This window comes from Oncorhynchus mykiss, chromosome 1 (assembly GCF_013265735.2).
Source record: "Oncorhynchus mykiss isolate Arlee chromosome 1, USDA_OmykA_1.1, whole genome shotgun sequence".
In the NCBI taxonomy this organism is placed as follows: Eukaryota; Metazoa; Chordata; class Actinopteri; order Salmoniformes; family Salmonidae; genus Oncorhynchus; species Oncorhynchus mykiss.
In genome coordinates, this window is record NC_048565.1 from 63,043,739 (window position 1) to 63,068,728 (window position 24,990).

At 42.9% G+C, this 24,990-nt stretch overlaps 1 protein-coding gene across 2 annotated transcripts in view; it reads right to left on the reverse strand.

Annotated features, from left to right (window-relative positions):
• march5b (membrane-associated ring finger (C3HC4) 5b) overlaps positions 1-24,990 on the reverse strand; it is a 43,747-nt gene that overhangs the window by 12,145 nt on the left and 6,612 nt on the right. For both annotated transcript variants that reach the window (XM_021573327.2, NM_001185035.1), the window contains 1 exon segment: positions 8,032-8,234. In XM_021573327.2, coding sequence (XP_021429002.1) covers positions 8,032-8,234 — 203 coding nt within the window.

Genomic DNA, 24,990 nt, shown 5'->3' on the forward strand with positions numbered 1-24,990 from the left:
AGGTGGGTTTGTGCCCATAGGCAACATTGTTGCCAGTGATGTCTGGTGAGGGCCTGCCTTACAACAGGCCTACAAGCCCTCAGTCCAGCCTCTCTCAGCCTATTGTGGACAGTCTGAGCACTGATGGAGGGATTGTGCGTTCCTGGTGTAACTCGGGCAGTTGTTTTTGCCATCACTGGCAACAACATTGCCTATGGGTACAAACCCAACGTTGCAGGTGTGATGTTCGAATGTACTGATCCTATGCAGGTGTTGTACGGACATTGCAATTTATTTCCCTGGCCATATCTGCAATCCTCATGCCTTCTTGCAGCATGCCTAAGGAACGTTCACGCAGATGAGCAGGGACCTTGGGCATCTTTCTTTTGGTGTTTTTCATAGTCAGTAGAAAGGCCTCTTTAGTTTCCTAAGTTTTCATAACTGACTTTAAATTGACTACCACCTTTAAGCTGTTAGTGTCTTAATGGCCATTCCACGCCTGCTACATAAGTTCTGTTATACTCACAGACATGATTCAAACCGTTTTAGAAACTTGAGTGTTTTCTATCCAAATCTACTAATAATATGCATATCTTATTTTCTGAGGTTGAGGAGCGGGCAGTTGAATTTGGGCATGCATTTCTTCCGGACGTGAAAATACTGCCCCGTCACCAAGAAGTTCGTTTTTTTTTTTTTAGAGAAATAAAAAATAAAAAAAAATCGGCCAAATCGTTGTCCAAAAATACAGATTTCCTATTGTTATGAAAACTTGAAAATCGGCCCTTCCGATTAAATCGGTCAACCTCTAGCCTAAAGCTCACTGCACAAACCTCATTGCAACAGTACTCTATTTCATTGGTTAATGTTGAATAGGCTTACGTTTTTCCTGTTAAAGAAAAATATGAGCGGTAGATGTCGGCTTGCATTTTGACTCTGTGATCTAAACTCAGAAAAGGTTGGTGACCACAGTTCTAGAGTTTTCCCTGTTAACACTATCAACGTTTCCCTTTACTGTGGCAATTGGGACCGAATCAATGCAATATTAGCTGCTTTCAATGCAACATACAGAAACAAAACTAACTATGCAAGAGATTTTGTTGTAGGCAGAATGCCTTTGGAGTACGATTCTATTGCATTAACATGCACTACTCAGCCCATACTTTACAGACCGGTGTGGCATTAACAATCAGAGCTGCAGTTGGCCTATATGCAAATATACCATAGCCATATATGGATCTGTGCCACTTACTTTGAACTGGACTGTGTTTACAGCATGAGCGGTCGTGAGTAGATGCGCTTGTTTTGAGATCAAAACGAGAGCTGCATGTAGCCACATGTGCACAATTTGTTCATATCCTTTGCTAGTTAGTGAGTTATTAGCCCAGTTATAGATCATTTGTAGTCAGCAATAAGCAACAATTGGCGCATGCACGTTGACATGGTCGCCAGTTGGACGGCGTTTCCTCCTGACACATTGGTGCGGCTGGCTTCCGGGATAAGCGAGCAGCGTGTCAAGGAGCAGTGCGGCTTGGCAGGGTCGTGTTTCGGAGGACACATGGCTAAAGACCTTGGCCTCTCCCGAGTCTGTAAGGGAGTTGCAGCGATGGGACAAGACTGTAACTAACCAATTGGATATCACAAAACTGAGGATAATTTTTATTTATTTTTATATGAAAAGTTAATGTCAAGCCATGCATGTTTTTTTTCCTCTCTTTCAAAAGTCTCATGGAATGTAGACCTAAATTGAACACTACACATTGGCTGAATGACAGAACAGCTATTTCCATGTTAAAATGTTTTCTCCATAGCCTACATAGCCACTGTTTAAACTTAAAGCAGGCACAGCCTCCGCGTCCACAGTAAACATTCGCTGGAAGTTGCATAGAATTTTCCCAATGTTCAAGTTGGCGCTCAGCAGAGCTGAAACTTGCTCAGTGCCCCCAAAAATTTGAGGTTACATTGGTGGTGACCACAATTGGTCAAATAATCCAGCAATGCCAACGGCTAAAACGCCAGGGACTTCATATTTGCATTGAATGCCTATAGTGACGCTGCCATTTCTGGAGAAAGCCGTGAAATCAGGTCTCAAATGTAGGAACAATGGTGCAGTAGAGATGGTGCAACAGAGACCTGAAGGAATAATGGAAGTGTGACGTGTCACCTCAAAGCTTCCAACAGGCACAACGGGGAACAAACACTTTTCATTTCTTAAAGTAGTTAAACACATTGGCCTCCTGTATCCTGTCAGTTCTGCCACTTTCCAGGGTTGTGCTTTAGTGCACCTATGTTTGCCAACCAGATTGATCTCATGCCTCTTCAACACATTAATCTGGGCATATTTTGATGACACCGTCGGAATCCCTTCCGCTTTGTCCGTGCCTAAGCATTACGCCATCCACAGCCAGAGGGAACTGGGTCACACTTAATGGCTATTGGCAAAAAGGAAAGCGAAGCAATTCATTTCAGCGCTTGGTAGCAAATTCCTAATTAACATAATTAAAAGAGAGTGGATGGGATCGAGAGAAACTGCAACTGCATCCCACTTTCTCACTGGCGGGCAGGCATGTTGGCACACTGTTCCAACCCACTTTTTTTTACCCTCTCACAGAAGAGCCAGCAAGGACACGCCGTTCCTCATTTTACACCACCGGCCAAATCAGAATGATAGCATGGGTGGAAATCATCAGTTGCTGAGGTTAAATTTTTTTTTTTTAAACTCTAGCTAACTTACCATACCAGTGCCACGGCTAACTGCACTTTTCTACTTGAAATCTCACGAGTTTACAGCCCAAAACAAGCAGAGAAAAACCTAACACGAGAAGTGTGCTATAGCCAAACACATCCACCACGGTGTAAATCCATCAATGTGATGCTGCACTAACCTGAGGCCCGGACCTGAGAGTAGGAACATGAGTAACGCCTGTCAGGCTAACAAATGAGCTGGGATCAGCAGAGCGCAACGACAAAATAACTACACGTCGGCAAGCTTACCACCCAGCACCCATCTCTTCAGCTCGGCCTTTATTACACCAATTGAAAGTTGTGCTCTAATGTCTGTGAGCTGCGAAAGTGCCATGTTTCTGAGGCTGATTAAAGTCACTGAAACACCCTTAAAAGCCATTCCCAACTGATGGAGAAGTAAACACATTTTTTCCCCCCTTTCTAAAAGTTTACTTCTACTTTTAGCACAGTCAGATGGGTGACTATAAATCCAGACACAGAAGCTGTTTAGTCCCGTGTCTGTCTGTTGGCCTATGCCACAGTGATCAAGCCCAGAACACAGACTAGTACTTTACATTAGAAGACTGTAGGAAGGAGCCAGCAACATAGCGCTGTTGTTTTTGTGTTCAATTGAGCGCAGCACTGTGCTTACTTCAAACTATAATGCACATGTTTATGTATCCTAAGCATACAAATGAAGGCAGCCGTGTTCATCTCAAAAAAGGTAGGAGGCAGCCCCCGGGTGAGGTGCGGTGATGTAGCCTAGCACATAAACGCACAGAGGAACCCAGGTAAAGCTCTACGGCACAAGTCGTGAAACAAGATGTGCTAAAAAAAAATCTGACTTAACTAATCAATTAAACACTACTGACAACCCCAGAGAGCCACTGAGGCAATACTAGCACACTATCCTCGGGTGTCCATCGAGTCTGCCTGAGCAGAATACTGTGTTGAGTTCAGGTGGAGAGAAAAAAAAAGAAGCACACGTCAGACAGAGTATGACATCACGACCTCTGGAAGCCGTGTCATAATGTGGCTGCTGAAGCCACGGTGAAGTTACATAAAATGCCAGAGTGTCTTTGAGCGCATGTCTATTGACTTGCAGACAATGAAACAAATTATTGGTTGAAAAAAAGAGACTCTTTGTATCTCTTCACGGTACAGTCAAGAAACCTGAATTTTGGATTGAGTAGCGCATTTTGTTTGCCAACAATACTTTGACATGAAGGCGCCAAAGTGTTTGTTGTGCACGACAGTTACTAAAACAATGTAACTTGTTAACAGTGTTTCTACCGTGAATAAAGCTGCCCATTTAAAAGGTGCATGCTCTAGTGATGTGAAATATATTATTAGAATGATCGAAGTGTTGGTAGAGTATAATCACAGCATTTAACCCATCTCACGCTGCCTCCTTGTAGGAGTGCCGGTGTCAGGCAAATTAGTCCACTTGTCACCAAGGAACATTTATTGGTTGACGGGAATAACCAAAGTGATTCATTATTGCAGGGGTGAATTACTTCATGAATGTGTATCGTGACTTAAAGTTGAAGTTATGGCACAAGTTATTGAAGTGTGCGTGTTTATGTAAAACCGTTGTTTATAATGTTATATTAATATATCCATGAGAAATTAGGCCTTTATGGTAGAAATGTGTTTTGGGGCTATCATGATGGAACATTCCTATCTGAAAGGAGTTCCTGGAAAGAGTGTTTAGGTACTCAGTTGGCTTTTGCCTGGGGGAGAGCAGGCTGGACAGGTAATATGTTGGCCAGTGTAGAGTTATACCGGAGTTTCGTCATAGGCAATAGTTTATACTGAGAATGTGTGTGATTTATTCAAGTCTCTGTCAACATCCTGTTTGTTATTTTCTGTACAAAGTTTATTGGCCAATTAGTCCTGCACCTGTTAATATTGTAAATAAAAGCCTGAGGTGAGCACCAGAACATTCTGTCTGTCAACTCACTGTCCGATCTGCTGCTTCGGGAACTGCTTTCACACAGAGGAAAGCAATTTCTCTGAGTGTTTCCAGTCCCCAGGGCAGGCAGGGTATTACAGAGGAGAATTGGGAGTCGCCGAGCAGATGGCTGCTCCAGGTGGTAGGATGGCAGTGTCAGTGTGCTGCTGATTCATTGGGTGCTGTCTGGGCCGTCGGCTATTTCTCGGGCCTGGGTTTTTAGTGATTCATCAGCAGCAGTGGCGGGCAACCCCGGTCTCCTCTCCGGCCGTTGGTTGATGAGCTGCTCTCCTCATAAATTTGGCCTAATTTCCTTCTCTCCTTCCCACTCTCTCTACACCTCTGTCTGAACACAGGAGTAGGCAAAGGAAGAATGCTTAGGGGAGGAGGCAGACTGGTACAATTCAATGACTGGGCCTCTCCTCTTTCTCTCGTGCCATCTCACATCGTTTCCCCATCTACCAACAATCCCATCCCCATCTTGTACCCTCTCTCTGCCTCCTACACAGCCTGGTGGGTATCTACCTCAGTCTCTGGTACCTGGAGAAGGACACTGTCTCTTCCTCTCCCCGTCCCTCACACATGGGTGATGACCAGTAGATTGGTCTGGGCCTTGGCAGATGGCGTAAATAAAAATGCCCATCTGTATGCTCCCTGGCCTTCTGCGGGAAGTTGTCATCCCAGTGTCGGGAAAGTCTCCGAAAGCTTTCAGAGGACTTTCACGCGCTGTTAAATCGAAGTTAACATAAGCCCCTATGAGCCGGTGTACACGACTCAATAAACGATGAGCGATCGAGGCCTAAGCCTACTACATGATTCTACGAACGACGTTATCTTTCAACAGACTAGGGCACATTGAAGGCCCTGTCCAAATAACCCATTGCCTCACGACCCCTCATCTAACCACTGTTACTGCCTGGAAAAAAACACTGGGGTAATTCAAAAGAAAAAGGAACACAAACAAAACTTGTGGAGGATGTGTGTGTAGGGAACTGATGAACTTGATAAACATTTAGGCCACATTTCATGATGACTAATCTGGTGAAGACGCTGGCCCAAAAAAACAACAGACCACAAAGAAGTTCTACTGATCAGCCGGATAGCAAAGGGGGCGATGAAAACAAAGTGTCCAGAACAAGTCTTCAGTAGCTACTGAATGGGAATGAGAGATTAGTTCCTCTCTCTCTCTCTCTGTGTGTGTGTGTGTGTGTGGAGGGGGGACAACGAGCCCAACATCTCTTTTTCTTCTCCCTTCACCTGTTTTGAAGGTTAACCGGATAAATGTACCGGTGGGGGCAAGGCCAGAGTGACAGACAGACTTATCCCAAAATAACCATGCAGGCAGCAGGCACGGTGGGCCTCAGGAGAGAAGACAGAGACAAGGTTATTTACTGAACATGCAAGCAGGCCCAGTGTCAGGCTAACACAGTTAGGCTACTCTATACACCCAATAACCATTAACATATTGGGAGAAAGAGAGAGAGTAATGCCCATCTGGAACAAAAATATTCACATTGAGATTAACTAGTCGCCTCATCTACTAATCATGCCGGCGAATCAGAGATGACATTCAAAAAGCCTGCCACCAAACCAAATCCCCAGTATGGATTCATGCTCCGTCAATGTTATCTGAAATACTAAGCAGTAGAAACGCTTCCATGATGGGACACGGGATAATTATGGTTTTCAGTGAGCCAGATACTTTCAAATGGGGGAGCGAAGTGAAAGTGAACATGGAAATACAAGTGCCCCTGATCTGATGTGTGTTCGAAGTCCACAAAGTACTGCTTGAGAATTCTCGGATGCCGGTTTGTCACGTGACATGACTTTATCAATGACACATGATTAGTTCTGTCCTGTACATGGCATACGACACTAGGAACTGTCCCGAGTCTTTCCATTGACCCGAAGCTCCAGAGACGAGTCCAAACTAAGTGGCCTGATCTCTATGCTCCAGTCCTGCAGGTTTAGCTACGCCCGCTGCTTATAGCAACACAGGTGACTGACAGCACAGCCAGGCCCGCATCTAAAAATACAACATGGCCCTGCTTACCAGCAGAGCTTGCCCTCCCGAATACATTGTCTTATGTCCAAGCCCTACTTCTTAGGTTGTACCTAGACCTAATTAGACATGTATGCAGAGTGATTTAATAGCTTACCAGGTGCTATAAAATGTACAACAAGTGTCATTTCCCAAAGCAGTTTCCAGGGTTTCCACTTACATAAAAGTTTCCTCTCTTACGGTGATTGACGTAGCTGAAAGTTCTGTAATTGCCGATTGAACAAATGCAGAGCCATGTTTACTTGATGACTAAGTGCCTGTGTTGGGAACAATCAGTGCCCCCGTCACTCTGACGTGCTGGGGTTAATTACAGTGGGCACCTCTCCTCTCTACACCCCCTCTTCAAATTGGCATTTTCCAGTGAGGCTGAAGCTTGCCGGTAATGAGCGGGTAGCAAACCTGGGTTCAAATACCATTCAAAATTATTTCGCTGAGTTTTATTGAGCTTTCCTGGTGCAACGGAACTGACAGAATAGTCGCACAAGTGAGAAGTCCACCTATCTGGCACTCCAGGCAAACTATTTGAAACATGTTTAATAACATTTGAACCCAGGTCTGGTAATGAGCATCTGGCGGGTGCCCTGCCCGCTCCAATTCCTTGTGTTACTTCTCCCTCAAAGGATATAATTACCAGACTCACCACATAACCCACCCTGGTTTTGGGAATAAATAAACATGCAGTTAGTTGAGACAGGCTGAGTGGTTTTTAGAGCTCTCAGTTCCCACTCCTTATTCACAGCACTGAGTCCCTGTGCTGCAACCGTTATTAGGGAGACAGCAACAACAGCCATTAGTTGTCTGTCCTCAAAGGACCAATTCAGAAGTCCATTTAGGTATGGAAATTGCCTTCTAATGCTACTTCCCCTTCGGAAAGGTAGGGAAGTTAAGTGTTGTCCTGACATTTTGACAGTGAAGTTCAAGCAAAGATACTACAAATTTGCCAGTGATTCAGCTGTTATTACATGACTGTGTGCTGACAGACGCAACAGATCTGTCTCCATCCGTTAGGTAAGTTGCCACGGAATTACAAAACGCTCAAATGACATCAATATTTTTCACATGGGCCTGAATCATAAACACATCACATAAGCAGTGAATGCATGTTAATCTCTTTACTTCTGATGTGTGATAAGCATACAAGTGAAAATCAGGACAGGCACTAGCTTGGACAGGGTGAGACCAATTCGATGATGTGGCCTACAAAGAGTGTGAAAGCATGCATTCAGTAACTATCGGTGACCCTAACTACCTCCAACTAATATTGGAGGGAAACTGCAGTCCAGCCCATAGCCCCCCACCATATCATATCATATACCCAGCTTGGGGAAGACGATGAGGTATTCGGCGTTGCACTGAGGACAGGCCACGCGGGCCGTGCTGTTGCCTCTCTGCTTCTCGTCCACCCAGCGCTGCAGACACACCTGGTGGACCCACTTGGTGGAGCCACGGCAGCGACACGGACGCACCCACTCCGCCGTGCGGTCATCCTCGTCCGTTGCGAAGCACACCCAGCAGCTCCTGAAACGCACACAAACACAGGAGAGGGGTGTTCGTTCCACAGGCACATAAACACACACGAGAAGGCAGATGCACCCATGCACGCACCCACATTGGCTGAAACACTGGGGCTGTTGGTTTTTGTGTCGACGTCTGTATACCAGCAAATTAAGTATTCTCAGTGCATTTGACAATTAATTAATGGTTGTGTATCAGGTAGAGGGTTTGCATCCATCCAGATGATGTGACCTTCACCCTGTAAACCTCAGAGTTACTCAACACACTGGCTGATTAAACAGGATGTTCAGAGGCAGGAAACACAACAAAAGCCCTGTCCCCTAAGCACTGAGTGGCAGGCAGGGAGAGAGAGAGGCCTCTGGGACAGGATGAGAAAACAAACATGTATCCAAGACAAGGCAGACTACATGTGACCTTGCATTCACCATGAAATGTAGGCTTTAAATGAAAAAAGGTTAAAGACTACAAGATCCAAACACTATTGAGTAATATAATTATTCTGTGAAGGCCATAATAGTCTGTCCCTCTCTGTGTGTGTATATACACACACACATACAGTACCAGTCAAAGGTTTGGACACAGATAAACCCTAGAATGAGTTTCTTTATTTGTACTATTTCCTACATTGTAGAATAATAGTGAAGACATCAAAACTATGAAATAACTTATGGAATCATGTAGTAAAAAATAAAAATAAAAAATGTTTTAAAAAAAGTAAAATTTATATAACTTGGTCTTTTACCAAATATAGCCATCTTCTATATACCAACCCGACCTTGTCACAGCACAACTGATTAGCTCAAACGCATTAAGGAAAGAAATTCCACAAATTAACTTTTAACAAGGCACATCTGTTAATTTAAATGCATTCCAGGTGACTACCCCATGAAGCTGGTTGAGAGAGCGAAAAGCTGTCATCAAGGCAAAGGGAGGCTACTTTGAAGAATCTACAATATATTTTGATTTGCTTAACACTTTCTTGCTTACTACATGGTTCCATGTGTTATTTAATAGTTTTGATGTCTTCACTATTATTTTACAATGTAGAAAATAGTAAAATAAAGAAAAACCCTTGAATGAATAGGTATCCAAACCTTTGACTGGTATTGTAGATATACACAGTGCATTCGGAAAGTATTCAGACTAGAGGTCGACCGATTAATTGGAATGGCAGATTAATTAGGGCTGATTTCAAGTTTTCATAACAATTGGAAATCGGTATTTTTGGACACCGATTTGGCAGATTTTTCCAAATACTTTTACACCTTTATTTAATCTTTTTTAACTAGGCAAGTCAGTTAAGAACACATTCTTATTTTCAATGACTGCCTAGGAACGGTGGGTTAACTGCCTTGTTCAGGGGCAGAACGACAGATTTTCACCTTGTCAGCTCGGGGAAACCAATCTTGCAACCTTACAGTTAACTAGTCCAATGCTATAACCACCTGCCTGCCTGTTACGCGAATGCAGTAAGCCAAGGAAAGTTGCTAACTAGCATTAAACCTATTTTAAACAATCAACAATCATTAAGCAATCAATCATAATCACTAGTTAACTACACATGGTTGATGATATTACTAGTTTATCTAGCGTGTCCTGCATTGCATATAATCTGACTGAGTATACAAGCATACGAGTATCTGACTGAGCGATGGTAGGCAGCAGCAGGCTCGTAAGCATTCATTCAAACAGCACTTTCGTGCGTTTTGCCCACAGCTCTTCGTTGTGCGTCAAGCATTGCGCTGTTTATGACTTCAAGCCCATCAACTCCGGAGATGAGGCTGGTGTAACCGATGTGAAATGGCAAGCTAGTTAGCGGGGTGTGCGCTAATAGTGTTTCAAACGTCACTCGCTCGGAGACTTGGAGTGGTTGTTCCCCTTGCTCTGCAAGGGTAACGCTGCTTCGAGGGTGGCTGTTGTCGTTGTGTTCCTGGTTCGAGCCCAGGGAGGAGCGAGGAGAGGGACGGAAGCTATACAATGGCAATACTATAGTGCCTATAAGAACATCCAATAGTTAAAAGGTTAATGAAATACAAATGGTATAGAGGGAAATAGTCCTAAAATAGTCCTATAATTCCTACAATAACTACAACCTAAAACTTCTTACCTGGGAATATTGAAGACTCATGTTAAAAGGAACCAACAGCTTTCATATGTTCTCATGTTCTCAGCAAGGAACTTAAACGTTCTAAACTTTCTTACAAGGTACATCTTGCACTTTTACTTTCTTCTCCAACACTTTGTTTTTGCATTATTTAAACCAAATTGAACAGGTTTCATTATTTATTTGAGGCTAAATTGATTTTATTGATGTATTATATTAGGTTAAAATTAGGTACAAATAAAACAATAAAAAAATATATACAGTGCCTTGCGAAAGTATTCGGCCCCCTTGAACTTTGCGACCTTTTGCCACATTTCAGGCTTCAAACATAAAGATATAAAACTGTATTTTTTTGTGAAGAATCAACAACAAGTGGGACACAATCATGAAGTGGAATGACATTTATTGGATATTTCAAACTTTTTTAACAAATCAAAAACAAAAAAAAAATTGGGCGTGCAAAATTATTCAGCCCCCTTAAGTTAATACTTTGTAGCGCCACCTTTTGCTGCGATTACAGCTGTAAGTCGCTTGGGGTATGTCTCTATCAGTTTTGCACATCGAGAGACTGAATTTTTTCCCCCATTCCTCCTTGCAAAACAGCTCGAGCTCAGTGAGGTTGGATGGAGAGCATTTGTGAACAGCAGTTTTCAGTTCTTTCCACAGATTCTCGATTGGATTCAGGTCTGGACTTTGACTTGGCCATTCTAACACCTGGATATGTTTATTTTTGAACCATTCCATTCTAGATTTTGCTTTATGTTTTGGATCATTGTCTTGTTGGAAGACAAATCTCCCTCCCAGTCTCAAGTCTTTTGAGACTCCATCAGGCTTTCTTCCAGAATGGTCCTGTATTTGGCTCCATCCATCTTCCCATCAATTTTAACCATCTTCCCTGTCCCTGCTGAAGAAAAGCAGGCCCAAACCATGATGCTGCCACCACCATGTTTGACAGTGGGGATGGTGTGTTCAGCTGTGTTGCTTTTATGCCAAACATAACGTTTTGCATTGTTGCCAAAAAGTTCAATTTTGGTTTCATCTGACCAGAGCACCTTCTTCCACATGTTTGGTGTGTCTTCCAGGGTCCTTGTGGCAAACTTTAAACGACACTTTTTATGGATATCTTAAAGAAATGGCTTTCTTCTTGCCACTCTTCCATAAAGGCCAGATTTGTGCAATATACGACTGATTGTTGTCCTATGGACAGAGTCTCCCACCTCAGCTGTAGATCTCTGCAGTTCATCCAGAGTGATCATGGGCCTCTTGGCTGCATCTCTGATCAGTCTTCTCCTTGTATGAGCTGAAAGTTTAGAGGGACGGCCAGGTCTTGGTAGATTTGCAGTGGTCTGATACTCCTTCCATTTCAATATTATCGCTTGCACAGTGCTCCTTGGGATGTTTAAAGCTTGGGAAATATTTTTTTATCCAAATCCGGCTTTAAACTTCTTCACAACAGTATCTCGGACCTGCCTGGTGTGTTCCTTGTTCTTCATGATGCTCTCTGCGCTTTTAACGGACCTCTGAGACTATCACAGTGCAGGTGCATTTATACGGAGACTTGATTACACACAGGTGGATTGTATTTATCATCATTAGTCATTTAGGTCAACATTGGATCATTCAGAGATCCTCACTGAACTTCTGGAGAGAGTTTGCTGCACTGAAAGTAAAGGGGCTGAATAATTTTGCACGCCCAATTTTTCAGTTTTTGATTTGTTAAAAAAGTTTGAAATATCCAATAAATGTCGTTTCACTTCATGATTGTGTCCCACTTGTTGTTGATTCTTCACAAAAAAATACAGTTTTATATCTTTATGTTTGAAGCCTGAAATGTGGCAAAAGGTCGCAAAGTTCAAGGGGGCCGAATACTTTCGCAAGGCACTGTATTTTTAATTGGCCGATTAATCGGTATCGGCTTTCTTTGGTCCTCCATTAAATCGGTATCGGCGTTGAAAAATCATAATCGGTTGACCTCTAATTCAGACCCCTTGACTCCTATATTTTGTTACGTTCCAGGCTTATTCTAAAATTCAGGAAATTATTATTTCCCCCCCTCAATCTACACACGATACCCCATAACGACAAAGTGAAAACAGGTTTTTAATTTTTTATTTTTTTTTACAAATGTATAAAACAGTAAAAAAACTGAAATACCATATTTACATAAATATTCACTCTTTGCTATAAGACTTAAAATTGAGCGCAGGTGCATCCTGTGTCCATTGATCCTCCTTGAGATGTTTCTACAACTTGATTGGAGTCCACCTGTGGTAAATTCAATTGATTGGACATGATTTGGAAAGGCACACACCTGTCTATATAAGGTCCCACAGTTGACAGTGCATGTCAGAGCAAAAACCAAGCCATGAGGTCAATGAAATTGTCCGTAGAGCTCAGAGACAGGATTGTGTTGAGGAACAGATCTGGGGAAGGTTACCAAAACATTTCTGCAGCATTGAAGTTCCGCAAGAACACAGTGGTCTCCATCATTCTTAAATGGAAGAAGTTTGGAACCATCAAGACTCTTCCTAGCACTGGCCGCCCGGCCAAACTGAGCAATCAGTGGAGAAGGGCCTTGGTCAGGGAGGTGACCAAGAAAATGGTCGCACTGACAGAGCTCCTCTGTGGACAACCATCTGTGCTGCACTCTACCAATCAGGCCGTTGTGGTAGAGCAGCCAGACGGAAGCCACTCCTCAGTAAAAGGTACATGACAGCCCGCTTGGAGTTTGCCAAACAGCACCCAAAGAACTCAGACCATCATTAACACAATTATCTGGTCTCATGAAACCAAGATTGAAACCTCTGGCCTGAATGCCAAGCATCACGTCTGGAGGAAACCTGACACCATCCCTACGGTGATGTTTCTCAGCGGCAGGGACTGGGAGACTAGTCAGGATAGAGGGAAAGATGAACGGAGCAAAGTACAGAGAGATTTTTGATAAAAACCTGCTCCAGAGCACTCAGGACCTCAGACTGGGAAGAAGGTTCACCTTCCAACAGGACAATGACCCTAATTACACAGCCAAGACAGCGCAGGAGTGGCTTCGGGACAAGTCTCTGCATGTCTTTCAGTATCCCAGCCAGCCGGACTTGAACACAATCTAACATCTCTGGAGAGACCTGAAAATAGCTGTAGAGTGACGCTCCCCATCCAACATGACAGAGCTTGAGAGGATCTGTAGAGAATAATGGAAGAAACTCCCCAAATACAGGTGTGCGAAGCTTGTAGTGTCATACCAAAGACAACTCGAGGCTGTAATCCCTGCCAATGGTGCTTCAAAAAGTACTGAGTAAAGGTTCTGAATACTTCTGTAAATGTGTTTATTTTTAATACATTTGCAAAATTGTGTAAAAACCCATGTTTGCTTTGTCATTATGGGGTATTGTGTGTCGATTGATGAGGGGAGAAAAGCATTGTTTAATATGATAATTTTCTACCCCAATTTCGTGAAGTCCAAATGGGTAGTTACAGTCTTGTCCCATCGCTGCAAATCCCATATAGACTCGGGAGAGGCAAAGGTCGAGAGCCATGCCAAGGGTCGAGAACCCTGCCAAGCCGCACTGCTTCTTGACACACTGTTTGTTGAACATGGAAGCCAGGCACACCAATGTGTCAGAGGAAACACTGTACAACTGGCAACCATGCCAGAGTGCATGCACCCAGCCCGCCACAGGAGTCGCTAGAGCGCGACGGGACAAGGACATCGCGGCCGGCAAAACCCTCCCCTAACCATGCTGGGCAAATTGTGCACCACCTTATGGGTCTCCTGGTCGTGGCCGGGTGCTGACCAGCCCGAGATATTAAAGACCCGGGTTCTAACGCCTCAAGCACTGCGATGCAGTGCCTTAGTCCGCTGCGCCACTCGGGAGGCCAAAATAAAAACAATTTAATCAATTTTAGAATACGGCTGTAACGTAACAAAATGTGGAACATTTAAGGTGTATGAATACACTGTATGTATGTACACACACACACAGTGTGCGCTGCAGCTGAAGATTCAAAAAATAAAATCCCCCTACATCTGAGATAAAGATAAAAAGCTTGTGAGTACACTGTCCAAAGCCCAGGGCCAAATAAAGTAATCTCAGCCATGGCCTCAGGGGGACAGCACTCGGTGAAAGTGGGCAGTCAGCAGAACAAAGTCAACTCCTAAAACACCGGCTTTTATACTTGGGGTTGATTTTGGAAGAAATTATATTTTGTTAGGCTAGGCCTAGCTCTTGGGACCGATAACAGTGTAGTGTATTGATCAAAGATTCCTCTCAGACAGTAGACTGAATAAATGTACCATGGGATACAGAGCAGACACACTCTGGTGCAGTGACTGTGCACAACTCAAACAAGATCAATAACAAAAGAATCTGCTAAGTGAGCAAAATGAACTGAAATGCTGTGGATGCCTACACACCTAGCAGCGTCAAAGGGTAAGCAGCCTACTCTTGTTTTTAATTATTATTTTTTTTACAGGCATAGCCAACAAAGCCGACCGCATCAGAATGTCTAGGACCATTTGCAAAGGGAAGAGACTACCTGCAAGTCTTCTCGCAAACATGAGACCGTCACCTCATAGAAAACAATGGCCATAATGATTATTTGATCAATGCAGGAAGAACGTAACAAATAGCAGCACCCAGAGATAAGACCTGGTGATGTGTATGGAGACTGGATGACAAACTAGTCTGTCTCTTATAGCCTACTGGTTTACAGTGCCTTCAGGAAGTATTCAAACCCCTGGACTTTTTCCATATTGTTACATTACAGCCTTATTCTAAAATGGATTAAATTACACACAATACCCCATAATAACTAAATAAAAAAATATCACATTGACATATGTATTCACTGCATAGCTATTTTCAGGTCTCTCCAGAGATGTTCGATCAGGTTCAAGTCTGGGCTCTGGCTGGGCCACTCAAGGACATTCAGAGACTTGTCCCGAAGCCAGTCCTGTGTCATCTTGGCTGTGTGATTAGGGTTCTTGTCCTGTTGGAAGGTGATCCTTCGCCCCAGTCTGAGGGACTGAACGTGCTGCAGAGTGCTTTCATCAAGAATCTCTGTACTTTGCTTCGTTCATCTTTCCCTCGATACGTCCGTCCCCCAGTCCATGCCACTGAAAAACATCCCCTCAGCATGATGAGGACATTCGCCCCAGAGGAACACCGTCAGACTGACCATCGGGTTCTTGGCCACCTCCCTCACCAAGGCCCTTCTAATCCGATTGCTCAGTTTGGCCGGGAAGCCAGCTCTAGGAAGAGTCTTGGTGATTCAAAACTTCTTCCATTTAAGAATGATGGAGGCCACTGTGTTCTTGCAGACCTTCAATGCTGCAGAAATATTTTGGTAACCTTCCCCAGATCTGTGCCTTGACACAATCCTGTCCTGGAGCTCAATGGACAATTTCTTCAACCTCATGGCTTGGTTTTGCTCTGACATGTACTGTCAACTGTGGGACCTTGTATAGGTGTGGGCCTTTCCAAATCATGTCCAATCAATTGAATTTACCACAGGTGGACTCCAAATCAAGTTGTAGAAACATCGCAAGGATGATCAATAGAAACAGGATGCACCTGAGCTCAATTTCACATCTCATTGTAAAGGGTCTGAATAATTAGGTAAATAAAGTATGTTTTATTTTTTAGAAATTTGCACACAAAAAATATCTAAAAACCTGTTTCTCCTTTATTATGGGGTAGTGTGTAGACTGATGAAGAGGAAAAAAACGATTTAATCCACTGATGAATATTGCTGTAACATAAAAAAATGTGGAAAAAGTCAAGGGGTCTGAATACTTTCCGAATGCACTATAGCTCCATGCTTGATATGGTGTGTGTACCTTTGTTACTCATTCCACCAGTGGAGGCTGCTGATGGGTGGATGGCTCATATTAATGTCTGGAATGGAGTCAATGGAATGGTATCAGGCACATGGAAACCACGTGCTTAACACCATTTCATTGACACCAATTCAGCCATTATTATGAGCTGTCCTCCCCTCAGCAGCCTCCACTGCATTCCACATATACCAGAGGTCTTGTAGAGCAATATTCTAACACCTGTGTTCTAGTCAGCAGAAGCAGAGAGTGGAGTCAGAGCAAAGAGACGGAGCATCATCATCTCCCTCCTCCGTGACATTCAGAAAGCTGTGTTCTGTTCCGGAGCCAAGCCATAATTTAAATAGGCCATCTCCACCATATCCTTGTATTCAGCTCAGCCAGGGAGTAGGTCATAATGGGCATTTAGCAACCTGTGAGCCTCCAACTAGTGTTGCACGGTATACCAAAACCTATTTTTTTCATATAAATAAAAAAAAAGTACACTTTAGGTACTACTGTCAAATGTGACTCACGTGATTGAGAGGATCAAGTCTATCAGAGCACCCCTTTACAGCATGTAAAGCAAAGTGCCTGCTCCACTGCTCATTCATTCATTCATTGCTAGAGCTGTCTGGGCTGCATTGTTAGCTCTCTATTCACGCTGCACAGAAATTAACACTCTTGAACAATGCAGCACAGCATGTAGATATGTTTAAACTTCATTACGGTTCGCAAAACAATGTCCTTACAGGCTAGAACACTTTTACAATGCAAGACGATATTTACTAGCTTACAGGTGAATTCACTACCCTAGTACTTTATGATAATATGCAAACCATAATGCAAAATGATGATTTCAAAGCTGATGGTCACAAAAAAACATTAACTCATTTAGTCTCCCTCGCCACCAAAAACTAATTAAATTCTTCATCTCCCTCACCTCCCGTTTGGTTTCCAATAGATTCAATAGAAACTGGGTCCAGAAATCCTGACGGACCATCCCCAAGTGGTGAAAGTAGGCAACAACACCTCTGCCATGTTGATACTTAGCACAGGGACAGCACAGAGTGGCATTCTCAACCCCCTCCTGTACTCCATGTTCACCCATAACTGCACGGCCACACACGTCTCCAACTCAATCACCAACAGGGCCTAAAATTAACACCCCGCCACCTGCCAAATACGGGTAGATTTTGGCATAGGCGAGTAATGTGTATTTCATCAGCCACGTTGGCAGGTGGTCAGGGATCCACAGTGGGAGCATTTCACCCGCATTTGTGAATAAAAAAATAAAATCAAGAATGGTCACATTTACAAGTCAAAAGCTTGGGCACACCTACTCATGCCAGGGTTTTTAATTTTTACTATTTTCTACAATGTAGAATATGCACAGCGCTGTTTATGACTTCAAGATCAACTCCCGAGATTAGGCTGGCAATAAGAACATCCATTAGTCAAAGGTATATGAAATACAAATGGTAGAGAGAGCAATACTCAACGCGTCAATTCAATCAATTTAGTCTCAAATAAATAATTAAACATGCTCAATTTGGTTTAAATATTGCAAAATCACAGTGTTGGAGAAGAAAGTAAAAGAGCAATATGTGCCATGTAAAAAAGCTAACATTTAAAGTTCCTTGCTCAGAACATGAGAAAATATGAAAGCTGGTGGTTCCTTTTAACATGAGTCTTCAATATTCCCAGCTAAGAAGTTTCAGGTTGTAGTTATTATAGGAATTATAGGAACATTTCCCTCTATACCATTTGTATTTCATATACCTTTGACTATTGGATGTTCTTATAGGCACTATAGTATTGCCAGCCTATTCTCTGGAGTTGATAGGCTTGAAGTCAAACAGCACTGTGCTTCAAGCATTGCGAAGAGCTGCTGGCAAACGCAGGAAAGTGCTGTTGGAATGTATGCTTACGAGTCTGCTGTTGCCTACCACCACTCAGTCAGACTGCTCTATCAAATATCAAATTGTGTACTTAATTATAATAAACACATAAATACGAGCTTTTGGCAATTAATATGGTCAAATCCAGAAACTAATCAAACATTTATTATTTCAGTGAAATACGGAACCGTTCCGTATTTTATCGAATGGGTGGCAACCATAAGTCTAAATATTGCTGTTACATTGCACAACCTTTAATGTTATGTCATTATTATGTACAATTCTGGCAAATTAATTAGGGTCTTTGTTAGGAAGAAATGGTCTTTACAAAGTTCGCAAAGAGCCAGGCGGCCCAAACTGCTGCATATACCCTGACTCTGCTTGCACCGAAACGCAAGAGAAGTGACACAATTTCCCTAGTTAACATTGCCTGCTAACATTAATTTATTTTAACTAAATATGCAGTTTAAAAATATATATACTTGTCTATTGATTTTAAGATTGACATTGATGTTATGGTTAGGTTCATTGGTGCAAATCATCACCCGTTTGGCGAAGTAGACTGTGATTCGATGATAAATTAACAGGCACCGCATTGATTTTATGCAACGCAGGACAAGCTAGTTAAACTAGTAATATCATCAACTGTGTGTAGTTAACTAGTGACTATGTTAAGATTGATTGTTTTTTATAACATACGTTTAATGCTAGCTAGCAACTTTCCTTGGCTCCTTGCTGCACTCATGTAACAGGTAGTCAGCCTGCCATGAAGTCGCCTCGTGGATTGCAATGTAATCGGCCATAATCAGCATCCAAAAATGCAGATTACCGATTGTTAGAAAACTTGAAATAGGCCCTAATTAAATCGGCCATGCCGATTAATCGGTCAATCTCTAGTTCTGTCATCAACAAACTTAATGGTGGTGTTGGAGTTGTGCCTGGCTGTGCAGTCCTGAGTAAACCGGGAGTACAGGGGGGGACTGAGCACACACCCGAGGGGCCTCCACGTTGAGGATCAGCGTGGCGGATGTGTTGATATCTACCCTTACCACCTGGGGGCAGCCCACAACAAGCCTTTCAAAGCACTTCATGGCTATAGATGTGAGTGCTACGGGTTGGTAGTCATTTAGGCAGGTTACCTTAGTTTTCTTGGGCACAGGGACTATGGTGGTCTGCTTGAAACATGTTGATATTACAGACTCAGTCAGGAAAAGGTTGTAAATGTCAGTAAAGTCACTTGCCAGTTGGACAGCGCATGCATTGAGTACATGTCCTGGTAATCCGCCTGGCCCTGCAGCCTTGTAAGACCTTTAAACAGGTCAACATTCACATCAGCTACACAGAGTGTGATCACGCAGTCGTCCGGAACAGCTGATGCTCTCATGCATGCTTCAGTGTTACTCGCATAGAAGCATAGAAGTAATTTAGCTCGTCTGGTAGGCTCGTGTCACTGGGCAGCTCGCGGCTGTGCTTCCCTTTTTAGTCTGTAATAGCCTGGTTTATAAAATGTGCAATAAGCATAAAACAATTATATAAGAAATTAGCAACTCGTTCCATGCTGAGAAATAAACTAGGCCACTTGATTTCAACATCTGAACAAAGTGGAATGGCTAGCATGCTGTTCAAACAGTTGGTGACGGACAGAAGGGTGTGTTCATAACAATTCCACTGTTCTGCTTTGTTACCTAGCAAATAGATCCAAGTTGGATAAACTTTAAATAAAAACACTCCTATAAAGAGTAGCTGGCTACTCACTAGCAAGTGGGCTTGTGCTTGAGAGATTGTTCATGAGACCTGTATTAATTTTCTATCATGCCCGCTACAAATAGTGAATGTGCATTATGCATGGTTCTGATTAAATTTGTAACCAAAAGCACATTTTCATAGACCAACTTGAAAGCCAAAAGAAATGCAGGTTAAACTATTTATTATAAAATAATTACATTATTACTGAGTCTTATGGTTGTGGAAGGCTTATACTGTATTTAGCCTAGGTATAAGTTAACAAGAACTGAATTCATTAGATTATTGCTGACTATTTGAAGAGTGTATTTCACCTTTAATTGTACAAATATTAGAGAAATAACACCCAAAAAATCTAGATATCGTAAAAATCTGCCATAATTTTTATTTTATTTTTTAAATGTAGATATGATTTTCAGGCTGTATCGCCCGGCCCTCGTCTAACATGGCAAAATCCCATTATACCACCATGTATAATTAAACCTGCCTGCTACTAGGCTTGAATAATGGATAGCAAATCTTTGGCCATCGGTCATAATCCTCCAGCCCAGGGTGTGCTCTGGTACCAGGCTGCAGGGGGGGCCCCGTCTCGGTCGCTTGCTCAGGTAACCAGGTAAATACCTGGCTGATTTTCCATCCTCCAGGGGGTGAACAAAACATGAGGGAGAGCTCAGTGGAGCCTAGGGGTTGGATGCTTGGGTAACGTGGGCCTGCGGAGGAACAGGGGCCACGTGGTGAAACAAGAGTCTGATCTTAACCCTTCTTCCTCTGCTCTACCATCCTTATATTAAGCTCATCCATCCTCCCACTATGACTCTATCCACTCATTTCCTCTCCACAATGTGAAACGACACGCTGTTGGGATGTCCACAACAAGTCCTCTTGTATTGTCTGTGACTACGGTTACAGTACAGTTAGCTACGGTGGATATAATGGGTCATATGCCCGTTTGTAGCTGGGTTCCTACCCTAAAATCAGGGGAGGTCAAAAAATATCCCACCCCAGGGGAGGTTATTCCTAATCCAGATTCACAGAGCATCCAGTCACAGAGTAGCCATTTTCGGTTATAAAATCAACCTAGTTTTTGACTACATGAGCATATCGTTGTGACTATGAGCCTGGCCGGGGAAAACAAAGGCCCAGAGGAAGGATATTAGTAGAACCTGAGCTGAGAAGCAGCAGAGAGAGACAGAGGGATGAAATGGGAGGACGGGAAGCTGATTGGAAGGGTAGACAGATGTCTCCACAGGAGCACAGGGGAACAAAGGCAAGCGTGGGTGCTCCCCCAGATACACTGGCTCCAGTTCCCGTAATGCTGCCCCTCCACATGACAAGCCACGATACAACTGCCGAAACGCTATCCTCTTCACAAAACCCTAACCCCTGGCTGGCTTTCGCCTCGCTCGGTCTTGCTCAGCAAATAACAAACACAGGCCTACAAACACTAGAACATACGACAAGACAAACACTACAAAACACAGTCCCCAATGCCCAATTTTACAGCCTAAACATTCAAACAAAACACTGGCACTGACCAAAAGCTTCACTCAGGTCTCAACTCAAAAGCAATTAGGCCTGCGAACCAATAACCAACAAAGGCTTGAAACAAGAGACTGGTTTGAATTAGACCACACTTGTCAAATAATGTATATGTCCATTAATCTGTGCGTCCATCTAAGTAGCAATTTAAAAATCCCCATAGAAATCTGTCAATTTAAGCTAGAGATATCATTTTGCATAGGCTGTGTCTCAATCCACAGCATCGACCATCCGCATCTGCGGTGGAAGGTGGCCCAGTTAGGTGTTTGTCAGACAATGAGACAAAAGTCTATCGTACGACCGTTTTGCTCTACAACACCCACGAGACTCTTCTGTAGTTGGTACTGCAGATGTGCCAACTTCTGTCTTTAGTATCTGAACCATTTGTGCTACAAACTTTACTGAACAAAAATATGAATGTGACATGCAACAATTTCAAAAGTTTTTACTGAGTTACAGTTCATATCAGAAAATTGAAATAAATTAATTAGACCCTAATCTGTTTCACATGACTGGGTAGGGGTGCAGCCATAGGTGGGCCTTGGAAGACATTGGCCAACTCACTTGGCAGCTAAGCTCAGCCGATCAGAATGAGTTTTCCCCACAAAACGGCATTTTATTTTATTAAACAGCCTTTTGTCCCCAGCACAAGGTGCACCTGTATAATGAAAATGCTGATTAATTAGCTTCTTGATATGCTACACCTGTCAGGTGGCTGGATTATCTTGGAAATGGATTAATGCTCACTTACAAGGATGTGAATAAATGTGTGCACAACATTTTAGAGAAGCTTTTTTTGCATATGGAACATTTCTGGGATTTTTTTATTTCAGATCATGAATCATGGGACCAACACTTTACATGTTGCATTTATATTTTTGTTCAGTGTAATATGATCACTCTATGGAAAGATTACATTCTCATGAATGTCTCCTCCATTTCGCTCTACGACTGACTCCCACAAGTGTCACGGGACTGTGAAGGTAACCCAGTACCATTTTTTTTTAAATTAATGGAGGTATGAAGATAGTTTTGTGCCCAAAAAAAGGGGGCTTATTGTGTGTCCTAAACACTAAAATATTTCCTAACATTGCTTATATCTCCTTTAGGACAGACACTTCAAAACCTTATTCCTTATGATTTATTTTTTGACTGTCTGTTTTGCCATTTATGAATGTGTTATTTAATATGTTTCTATGGGCTATAGTAGTAAAGGCCAAATTCAAGACTGACGTTAATATGTTATTAACATGTCATAAAAAAATAGAATTTCCCCTCTACATGCAAATACGAGCAATGTTGCATCTCACCGGTAGAAACTGTTAATCTACAATTCCCGGTTGTGAGCCAACCATAATATCCAGAATCCATAGTTATTTCAGGACGTAGTACCACGTAGGTGGATGCAGTTGAGAATGGGTGTCAAAAGGTAGCTAACGTTACTCACTGGACCAGCCACTCTTTCAAAGAACATCAGCTGCGAAGAACAATTTATTTTTATGTCGAAAATTTTAGTTGTGGTATGGTGCTCAGCACCTGGATATGCAAACTACAAGCAAGCACAGGCTGCTGTGGTAACACTTAATTGGTTACCTTACTAAGAAGTCAAGCACCGGTAAAGTAGATCAATTAGCTAAGGAACTAAATTTGTTTTTCTAAACCATTATCTAGCTAGCTTTCATAATACACTGGCTAGACATTCTAAAGCAAATCAATGTAATTAGCCTGTTGCTATCTACTCACGCCACGCTCAAGGTCCTAAACAATACCTTAACCGCCATCAATAAGAAACAATTTTGTGCAGCTGTATTCATTGACCTGGCCAAGGCTTTCGACTCTGTCAATCACCACATCCTCATCGGCAGACTCGACAGCCTTGTTTTCTCAAATGATTGCCTCGCCTGGTTCACCAACTACTTCTCTGATAGAGTTCAGTGTGTCAAATCGGAGGGTCTGTTGTCCGGGCCTCTGGCAGACTATGTGGGTGCCACAGGGTTCAATTTTTGGACCGACTCTCTTCTCTGTATACATCAATGATGTCGCTCTTGATGCTGGTGAGTCTCTGATCCACCTCTACACAGACGACACCATTCTGTATACTTCTGGCCCTTCTTTGAACACTGTGTTAACAAACCTCCAGACGAGCTTCAATGCCATACAACTCTCCTTCCGTGGCCTCCAATTGCTCTTGAATACAAGTAAAACTAAATGCATGCTCTTCAACCGATCGCTGCCTGCACCTGCCCAACATCACTACTCAGGGCGGCTCTGATTTAGAATATGTGGACAACTACAAATACCTAGGTGTCTGGTTAGACTGTAAACTCGCCTTCCAGACGCACATCAAACATCTCCAATCGAAAGTTAAATCTAGAATTGGCTTCCTATTTCGCAACAAAGCATCCTTCACTCATGCTGCCAAACATACCCTTGTAAAACTGATCATCCTACCAATCCTCGACTTCGGCGATGTCATTTACAAAATAGCCTCCAATACCCTACTCAATAAATTGGATGCAGTCTATCACAGTGCCATCCGTTTTGTCACCAAAGCCCCATATACTACCCACCATTGCGACCTGTACGCTCTCGTTGGCTGGCCCTCGCTTCATACTCGTCGCCAAACCCACTGGCTCCAGGTCATCTACAAGACCCTGCTAGGTAAAGTCCCCCCTTATCTCAGCTCGCTGGTCACCATAGCAGCACCCACCTGTAGCACGTGCTCCAGCAGCTAGATCTCTCTGATCACCCCCAAAACCAATTCTTCCTTTGGCCGCCTCTCCTTCCAGTTCTCTGCTGCCAATGACTGGAACGAACTACAAAAATCTCTGAAACTGGAAACACTTATCTCCCTCACTAGCTTTAAGCACCAGCTGTCAGAGCAGCTCACAGATTACTGCACCTGTATATAGCCCATCTATAATTTAGCCCAAACAACTACCTCTTTCCCTACTGTATTTATTTTGCACCCCATTATTTCTCTCTACTTTGCACATTCTTCCTACTTCGCCACCATGGCCTTTTTTTTTGCCTTTACCTCCCTTATCTCACCTCACTTGCTCACATTGTATATAGACATATTTTTCTACTGTATTATTGACTGTATGTTTGTTTTACTCCATGGGTAACTCTGTATTGTTGTATGTGCCGAACTGCTTAGCTTTATTTTGGCCAGGTTGCAATTGTAAGTGAGAACTTGTTCTCAACTTGCCTACCTGGTTAAATAAAGGTGAAATAAATAAATAAACATTTGTTGATGTGATTTGTAACTTTGCAAGCTACATTAGCTACATCTTACTGGACTTTATCTAAACATTAGCTAGCTAACTAACTATCGCAGAGGCTAATGTGAATGGCCTAAGTGTTCTATTTACAACGTCTGATCCCATAAACATCTGCATGCAGCAGCATCAAGCTCAGCACCAGGAACTAGTGGAAGTCACCTTTGCAAAATATTTCCATGACTCCATGATGAGCAAATAAATATACTGGAGCTAGGCATAAACATGGTCCGTGTCTTCCTGTCATAGTTTGTGTGTTTATCACTTCTAATGTAGTTCTCTATATTATGGAGCCTTAGTTGATCGTTTAATGCAAAGCTAGAAGTCTAAATTGGAGGGGATGGTGTTGGTAACTGACTGGTATGTTGGGGGTGGGTAG